Here is a 10,000-nt window from a genome sequence, read left to right as displayed (position 1 = left end):
AAATTTTGACTTCACAATTCCATTCTCCTTCTGACAATTCTGTCACCAATCATCCATCACTTAAATATGACTTAAAAGTGATTCTCTTTGTATCACGTTTGGTCCCATGATATTTATATGTGTATACATTTCTCATCGAGCTTGTTTTTCTTTGGGCTTTTAAGTGTTAACAGCTTCACTCTTTAACCGCTGAAGCAGTAAACTGACATCTGTCATAGATCATTAACTGAAGAACAAATGTACAGTTTCACAAGTTCAGCTGATGTTCTTACGTAAAATAACTTGCATTGAGATTATTAGAATCTCAACATTGAAGTGATCTTTGAGCATCACACACTGTGTAAAGTGTCCCGATCCACTCCTACGACATAAATCTGGTCTCCGCTGACCACCATGCTCATTATGTTTCAAACGTCATAATTTTGTCGAAATATGGACTCCACTGTGACCAACATGAATCCACTGGGACCACAGCCGCTATTCTGCAGAGGTTTTATGACCTCTGTGCAGAGGAGTTGATAAAAACGTGTTTTGGGTGGAGTATTATACATTATAGTTCATGTCATTTAAGCAGCAGTGTCTTTGAGAGATTTATTATATACTGAGAATAAATGTAAGAGAAGCAATGGGGTCAAGGTTTACAGCGAATTGTTAATTTAATAATAAACTTTATTTCAGACCCAGGGGGATCCACATCAAAATAAAAACATATACAAACACAAAAAAATACAAAATACAAAAAAATATATGTATGTTTATTGATTTTCAAGAAAAAGAATAAGGAAAGTAAAGAAAAAGAAAAACCTAACAAAGAACACTAAATATACTGAACATATAGAACACACATCTTGGATTACAACAATATTCCATGGTCATAGTTAGGATGGATACTATAAACAAAATCATCTTAAGGTAATAAAGTCATAATCACATACATCAGTATGATCACATAGTAATTTGCACAGTGAGGTTTTATAAAAGAGTCTATGGGTTCACACTTTGAAGGTGAGTCAGTATCGGGTCCAATGTCTCATCAAACGTCTCCTCTGTGTTACGGGGGTATGAGGATCGGACCCAAATGCAGTGAGGAGGAGGCAGGCAGGAGTAGGACACAAAAAGTTTTATTGTCAAACAAAAAACGTAAGCCTCGATGGAACGAACATCAAAATCAAGGAGGAAAAGGGGGATTCCCAAAAAGATTCAAAAACAAACAATAACCAGGATCAGGAACAGGAACGAAATAGGAACACTGCAACAAGTGACGTGAAGACAGGGGAACAACCAGAATGATACCGACAAGAGACAAAGGAAACACAGGGGGTAAATACAGAGGTAACGAGGTAATGGGGAACAGGTGAGACGTCAGGTGGATCACATTAGGGCGGGGCAGGACAATCAGACAAACAAAGTAAAGCTAGACTAAACGAGACAAAACAAGACAGGAAGCTGACTACCAAAATAAAGCAGAAGCATAACAAACACACACAGGGAAACATAAGACAGAATCTATGACACCAGACTAGGGAGAAAACCGGGACGAAAACACAGGGAAGGCCAAACGGGAAAATAACCCCCAAACAAAAACCCCAACCCACAACACTCTGTCTTCATTATGACATCTCAATCTTTCCAGATGTTAAGTATTTGACAGTTCTCGCAGCCACAAACATTATGAAGGCACAGAATCCATTTTCCATACTCGTAAAATTAACTTGTTGGCAAACACCATCCCAAATTAAATGGCTCTTCTTTCAGAGTTATTGATGGAGGAGAGGACACCTGTGGCCCCCAGGATTGCTACCAAGGGGCCGGGTGTGCATTGATAATTTTGCCATAGACAGGACTGATGCAAACTAACTAAACTGATGATTTCCCGATTTTAATTCATGTTAATTAGTTGTCAGTGTATTGAACATCTTCATGTTGATGTTGATGAAAAGTACAACAAAGTAAAAATAGATTTTGTGTAGCGGTTTTGATGGGCTAGTTTTTGTGTTACTCAAGAGAGCAACAGGCTCTTTTTAATATTAATCTGCTTCAAATAAATACAACGTTACACAACAAAACAGTGCAATCAGAATCTGCTGAGCTCATCTGCAGCTGGAGATTTTCATATTCAAACCATCAAGTGCGTCTCAACTCAAATTAGGGTTGGGTGATATGGAGAAAATCAAATATCATGATTCACAACCAAACCTCAATGTCGATAATTCGACAATATCGCAGGGTTGTCTATTGGTGCCTTCACAAAATATTATCACAATAAGGTTTTATGAATAATATTTAGTAATGTGAATATAATGACTAAGTGGGTAAAAAAACATTAGAACAGCTAGAACTTCAGAAAATTGCATCCATTCAGTGTAATGCAGCCTTAAAAACCAGGAAAAGACAATATTTGAGATATTACGATACCCAAAATCTAAGACGAGATCTAGTCTTGTATCACATTATCAATAAAATATTGATAAATTGCCCAGCCCTACCATGAATCATGGCAATTTGGGCCTGAGCAGCTTTTAGACCTTTTGACGTTACAGACTGCAAAAAAATGTTATAATAACTGTAGTACAGCTAACAATGAGAACAGCATTGTGTCATTGTTTTTTTCCATCACTGCTGTATGATTAAATCAGACCCAACAGGCCTTCAGGGGATCACCAGGATGTTCTGGCATCCTGGGGCCACAGTAGAACCTTAAACGTGTACACTGACATTAAAAATACAGATTTAGTGCCAACAACACCAACCACTGGTAGATTGATTGTGATCATCAATTTCTCCATTAAATTATACGCAGAAAGGTCCTCTTTCTTTTCTCTTCTACGATAGTAAACCAAATACCTTTGGGTTGGTTGGACCAAACACTTAATTAATAATCAAGAAAATAATTGTCAGATTAATCAATGATAAAATAATCCTAGAATCTGCTGTTGGATGATGATGCTGATGATGACTCTGATGTAGATCATGATTGTCAGTGAGATTATCAGCATTCATTCTCTTTTCAAGGCCCTAAGAGGATGAAAATAGTGTTCATTATTTTGTAATTGTGTCTTTTTTCTACCTTTCAGGTCAGTCGTGGAAGGCGCTGAGTGCTACAGACAAGCGGCCATTTGTGGAGGAAGCGGAACGTCTCCGTGTCCAGCACCTCCAGGATCACCCAAACTACAAATACAGGCCCCGTCGCAAAAAGACCACCAAAAAACTCAAGCGGGTTGAACCGGGGCTTCTGCTTCACAGTTTAGCCCATGGCGGGGCACCAGGCCTTGGATTAGGCCCTGGTATCAGCCCCTTGGGTGCAGAAAGTGTCTCTGGAGGTTCTGCTTATGGTAATATAGGCGCCCACCCTTCACATCACCATCACTCCCACCATCTTCTGCACTCTCTCGGGCACTTCAGGGACCTCCAGGCCCCAGGACACCTAGAGCTGGAGAGCTATGGCCTGCCCACTCCGGAGATGTCCCCTCTGGATGTTCTGGAAGATGGAGCTGGGGAATCTGTGTTTTTTCCCCAACATATGCAAGAAGAGGCAGGTTTGGGAGCTTGGAGTGGCTACCACCACCACCTTCACCATCCTAACCAGCATTACAGCCATAATTACAACAACCACAGTCACCACAGCTCTATCAATGGTGCGGCAACACACGGTTCAGGAATGAGTGTTGGTGCCAGTTTAAGCAACTGTTTGAACTCCAACATGAGTCCAGGTAGAAGTCCCAGAGTTGATACTAGAACGAGTTCTGTCGAGTCAAATATGACGTCGAGCATGAGCGCTAGGGTAAATCCCAGCTCTCACCACATTGCCTTGCGGAGTCCTGTAAAGTGCCCACCACCTCTGTCCAACTGCCCCTCCCCCGTGTCTTACCCCCAGCCCTCCATCAGCCTCCCTGAGCCAATAAAATCCCACCAAACGCCACATCAATCCACTGCTCCTGTCGGCTACTTCAGCCAAACGTATGGGAACAGCGCTCCCAATGCGGCGTATTACATGCCCCCTCAGCTGGGGCAGCTTTCACCTCCTCCTGAAACTTCTCCTTCTTCCTGTTCATCCTCCTCCATCCCCGCATCCACCTTCCCCACTTCGTTGCACTTAGACCCTTCAAATTCAGAGTCCTCCTGCAATTTGGTTTCTTCTTCTGCTGAGTTCTGGTCCGAGGTGGACAGGCAGGAGTTTGACCAGTATGTAAATGTTGGAAGGAATCGAGAGGAGGTCTACGGACGGGGTGGGGGCTGCGGTGGTGGGTCCAAAGTCTTGAGTGGGCGCAGTAGCAGTTGTGTAGGTAGTAGCATGAATAGCAGTATGATGAACAGGGATGTCAGTAGCATTTTGAGTGGTGCTGGTGGCTGTGATGAAGGGAGCAGCCCTCTTATATCTGCTCTTTCTGATGCCAGCAGTGCTGTCTACTACAGTGCCTGTATCACTGGATAAATACTTCATGATCTCATCTCTCCATGTGTACCTCCTTGCATACTGCACAATTTGGTTGGAGGAAGTATATTGGGAACATTAGTTTTGGCTCATATTCTTAGCCATTGTCATGCCTAGCTTGTCTCTCACAGACTCCAACTCTTAATTTAAAAGCTTTTCTTCATTCTAAAAAAGAAAGATGTTAATGCTAAAAATGAAGTGTTTTTTGATCATACCAACTTTTACTGGAGCCAGAGCAGGAGAGAGACAACAAATATTTTTTTTAAATGTGCAAACTGGAAAAATAAACACTTAACTGGCAAAGAAAACTCTTTTGTCGAATTAGAAAAAAAGCTAAATGCTTTGTTTGGATTGATTTATGCATCCCTGAACATGATCTTGAATAGTGTCTGGCTAAGCAGCATTCCTTGATAGCGACAGACTAGTGTGGCTAGTTTAGCCTGTGTGAACTTGCTACCATGGATAATTAGATAATTATGCATGGGTTACTAGTTGATGGGAACTTTTAGCCGGACTGTTCTAGCAAGAGGTTTTGGCTTCTGCAAAATTAGCTACTGTCAGTCACTCTGCTAGCATAGCAATTGAGAAAAGAACTCACCATTTCTGTTGCATCACTCCCAGCTTGATGCTCTTTAGCAAGATAGTGTGTGTTAATCCAGATGAATACTGTTGAGGTTGTAATATTTTGAGTTTTCTCTGGAAAAGAAAGAAATAGGCCTAAGTATGCCAGGCAGAAACACAGAAGGCACCTTGGAATAGCATTGTGTGGTTTCACTAACTCATCAATGCAAGGGTGCTTGAAGTGTGTTAGCATGTGTAATGCTTAAGCCCTGGAGTCTTTATCAATAGCTGGAAACATCTAGGACCTGGAAGCTGTTCTGGTGGCTACATAGTCGGACAGATTCAGGGATGTAGGATACATTAACAAGTTAAATTGCCTACCTGCTTCTGCCTTTTCCACGGGTTTGGTTTCTCCGCACTCCAACCCTTTCTAGTGACAGACCGTACATTCTATAGGAAGATTACACAATCAAAATTATTTTTTTAATTGCACTGTGTGTACTCTGGTCAACAGAAAAATCCACGACTATGACAAATCTGAAGACCATCTCGTATCATTTTTAATCTCAGGACCAGACAAATATTCATCTCAACTGAACTTTATGCATTTAATTTAATTCATTCTGTCCATCACACGGGAACATGAAGAGCGAGTGGACAGAGAGTGAAAGACTGCATAGGAGAGACTTGGTCCAGCCTCCACATGAACATCTCAGCAGTGCTGTCGGGAAAGCCTTGGCCACGGCCCCGAGCAGACCACTGATGTCTCCCACAAACTGTAAGGATGTTTTACAAGCCGGGCTGGGATTCTTTTTCTGACCGTGATACATGCCGTTCCCTCTCTGTCTCCGTCCATGACAGGGCCTCATGTCAAACTCCCTGCCAAGATATGCAAGTTTGAAGTTGCTGTGCTTCCTGGCAAACACGGATATCTTGATGAATCAAAGATCATTCTTTTTGACCAGTAAGCCTCTCTGGTATAACAAGCATATCACTTGTTTAAACAAAATGTCTTTTTTTTAAAGTTAAAAAGTGTAATTTAGTTCTACAAAGAACAGACGTTTGGGTTCTGCAAATAAAAAGCAATTGGAACAAGTCCAAAGCTTCACTTTATACTTCAAAAATCATCCTCATGTCTATAAGTCATATGCATATTTGCAAAGCAATGTAGATATTGGTTAACCATTTGGTTACAATTACAAAATGTTCCTTTCTTAATTTCATTAAAACATTTAAGGATAATTGTTCATGTGGTAAGTCGTATTATATATATATATATATATATATATATATATATATATATATATATATTCTAAGCCTCTTGGCAGCATGTGAAGGAGAAATTGAGACTATGAAAGGTTCTCTTTGCACTGGGTTTAATGTCTTAGCTGTATAGAAGGAACACTACTTATTAAAAGCCAAACACTTTAAATGTTGTACAGAAAGGACTGTGTTTTTTATGTTTCTTTTATTAAAGGAATAGTTTGACATTTTAGGAAATTTGTTTACTTTCTTGCTGAGAGTTAGATGAGAAGATGAAAACTATTTGCATGTTAAATACAGAACAGCTGGCCTTTTTTTCTTCAAAATGTAAAAAGACCTCAACTACCTACAAACTAACACGTTGCATCTTCTTGTTTAAAGTGTTCCCAGAGAATCATTTTTTCTTATGGACCAGATCAATTAAAGGGGTTAATTATGGACCAATCCAGACTAGCTTTATTACCCTGTGTGTTTGTGCTAAACTAGGCTTATCACTTATATATTAATATGCTTATCCCACATACATGGCAATGCCAAGGGCATCACACTCTCAGCATGAAGAAGCGTGTTTCCCCAAAATGTTAAACTGCTCCTTTAAAGATGATTGCCATAATAAAGCATTGGAGCAGCGTGATTCCAATGTTCTTTTTTTATTATTCATCCAAAATGTATGTGTATTGTGTGTGTAAACTTGCCTTCAATTGGAAATCTATAAGTGGGTCTTTAACTTACCAATGACACCAAACACCAGAAATGTTATTTATGACTGGAAATGAAAATGACAAATGTATTTGTGCAGAGAAAATCAAAAGTCCACAGTTGTAGCCACCATAGAGGTCTCTCTGTATGTAAAGGATATATCCTGTAATGTTTATGAATACAGTGGGAACAAAAAACAGAAGGCTCTCTTCAAGGATTTATCCTGCATCTGTTCTGCATTAGTCCTACAGACAATCCTTTTTTGAAACAGTAGAAGAAAATTGTGTATCTTGTACAGTGAAACCAGCCATATTTACCACACCGTTACTTGTGGCCACCACTGGTTGAAAACAGAGCAACAGTAGATTTTTCCAAACATTTCCTCTAGCGGATGGAGTTCAAGCAAAGTATTAAAGAAATACTTCTACATCTGCATTAGACATTCTCCTCTGTTGTCACCAACCAGCCTTGTTTCCATTCTGATTTACTGTGACACACAAAGAACATCAGAGGGACTGACTGGGATTTCTTTTTTTTTGAGTCGTGCAATAACTCTGGGGCTTTTGGTAATAATTATCTGGAGAAAAAAAAATGAAACACCCAAGGTTTTGGGATTAAAACAAAGGACATTTTCTCAGCAGTCACATAACAACAAATTAGAAGCAGGATTTTCCCAGAAGTCTAGTTGTCATGCTTCTAAATCTGTCTGACAGGGATCATTTTTACATTTTCTGTAGAGAATAATTCTGTTTGTGTTCATATTGGAGAAATGTGGGTTGGCTGTAAATGGAAAATGGATGGAAAATAATGTGATGAAATAAACTCCTCTAAGGTTTCACTTTGGTTTGCGAGTCTCTGAAGAAACAAGTTTGGCTGAATTCACCAAAGACATTTCCCTATTTGTGTCCGTTTCGCCAACACAACAGAAACACCTCGTACAAGTTATTAAGCAAATGCATTTTTTGTATGGAATTACTAGAATTGTTGGGACTTATATATAAATTATAGAGTGTGGTCTAGACCTACTCTATCTGTAAAGTGTCTCGCAATAACTCTTGTTATGAATTTAGACTATAAGTAAAATTCAATTGAATTGATTTATGCATTGAGTTATTTTAATTTGTGGCACAAATTAAAAAGACATTTGTCATTTAAATGAAATTTATTCAGTAAGAACGTCTTGTTTTGGACATTGTTCATAATATAAAAGTCTCTTTAACCACATCATTTTACTTATATCTGGGGAACTAAAAACCAGTTTGGTTCAGTTTATGATTCAATTTGTGATGATTATGTCAACAGTTTGATTGGACAAATAAGAAAAAACTTAATTTACAAATTCAGAAACAGTAGTGGTCTTGGTATGAGTGAAGACCTTGAATACCTGAACATGGGTGATGACTTTCCTAAGTGTCAAACTACTTCCTGTTTACAGTCAGGGCTTCCTGTCTGGAACCTTTCACTTATGGTGGTCCGCCTTTAGTAGAGTTCAATCTTCTCGTTTGGACATAGCTTTATTTTGTAACTTTAGTGAAGAACCCAGAGTTCCAAAAGACACCCAGTATACAGTATTATTATTCACATCAAAGAGCAACAGCTCTTGTGATTCTGAAATGTAAGATTATTAAGTGTTAACCATAAAAAAAACTAAAGGTTTGTCCTAAATTAATAATAAAAAAGTGTCTAAACGTGTCCAAATTTGCTATAGAATTATCATTTTGAAGACTGAAAGTGCCATAAGTGAAGACACAATACTCTAAAACCTCTTAAAACACTCCAATATTGCACAAACTGATTGCACAGTGCAAACATCTATTGTCAATCTGGACAATTATGCTAATAATGCTAATTTTGCAAGTTGTTCAACATACGAAAATTAGCATCCGTCATTTTCTGTATGCTGGGGACGCGTACTTCACATTTCTGCAATAAAACTTTGGTGTACTCAACATTTCTGGGTTCACAGGGGGGCTCTATGGGCTGGCAACTAGACTACACTGTATACGCATACTATGGTACACAAGGTATCCTGAAGATCTCCAGTCAGTGGGATTCTAAAGCAGTAAGCATACAGTATAGCAGATATCTTCACACAGCCTGTAGATATAGATATGTACACCCAGACTTCTCATTAACAAAATTGGTCAAATACAAAAGCATCTGACTAAAAAAAGACTGTCCTAGACTGACCCAGGCTGTTTGGGACCCGTGTCAAACGTTAACTGACATCATGTACATAATGTACTTAACATGATGAACTTACATACAGTATGTGACTGAAGTAATGTGACAAACATACCTTTTTGGGCATCTGGTAAGGACCCCCCCCGGGCGCCTCCCTAGGGTGGTGTTTCAGCCATTTCCATCGGACTCCATTATAGACAGAACACCAGCTGAGATCAGTTGCATTGCTTTTTTAAACAGGGCAGCAGGTTCCAGATTACGTTATGTGCTTACATAATTGTTAAAGGGTTCGCCAATGTTTCCTCAGTTGTTTTTTAAAATGCTATCAGATTAGTGAAGACACTGAGCCTTTGGAACTTTGGATGAATGGTTGCTGATAATGGGCAATGTAGATATTGCATTAAATATAATAGAATAGAAAGCCTTTATTGTCATTGTAAACATGTGCAATGAGATTGAAGCAACCCCTTTACAGTGTCAACATAGAATAAAATATAAAATGTAAGAATAAATATAAATAAATATAAAGAAAAGGGGGGGGATGAGATGCACATTTCCAGAGATAACTATATGCATATACTGTATAAAATAGTAAGAAAGATGAACATGGTTTGTATATGCATTATTAAAATAATAGTGTAAGTTATTGGTGTATCAAAAATATTAAATATTGCACAGTAATGAAATTGCATAGATCAGCCCCCCTCTCAGATCAGCTGGTATTCTGTCTATAACGGAGTGGTATGGACATTTGTAAGTGACCCCAAACCTTTGGTAGTGTATGTGGTTTTGGGAGTCATTGGGAACCAGTTCTGTCGCTAATGTATGAGGACTGGTTAGAAGTGGGTTGGGTCAGCCCCC

The 10,000-nt window shown here is 39.0% G+C and overlaps 1 protein-coding gene across 1 annotated transcript in view; it reads left to right on the top strand.

Annotated features, from left to right (window-relative positions):
• Positions 1-7,793, top strand: part of sox18 (SRY-box transcription factor 18) — a 9,229-nt gene extending 1,436 nt beyond the window's left edge. Inside the window, exon 2 of the mRNA XM_032521352.1 lies at positions 3,075-7,793. Within this exon, the coding sequence (XP_032377243.1) occupies positions 3,075-4,432 (1,358 nt within the window). The 3' untranslated portion in view covers positions 4,433-7,793. The remainder of the gene's footprint in view (positions 1-3,074) is intronic.
• The last annotated feature ends 2,207 nt before the right edge of the window (positions 7,794-10,000 follow it).

The sequence above is a fragment of the Etheostoma spectabile genome, chromosome 7 (assembly GCF_008692095.1).
Source record: "Etheostoma spectabile isolate EspeVRDwgs_2016 chromosome 7, UIUC_Espe_1.0, whole genome shotgun sequence".
Lineage (NCBI taxonomy): Eukaryota > Metazoa > Chordata > Actinopteri > Perciformes > Percidae > Etheostoma > Etheostoma spectabile.
Note: the sequence above shows the minus strand (reverse complement) of the source record. Positions and strands in the feature narration are given on the sequence as shown.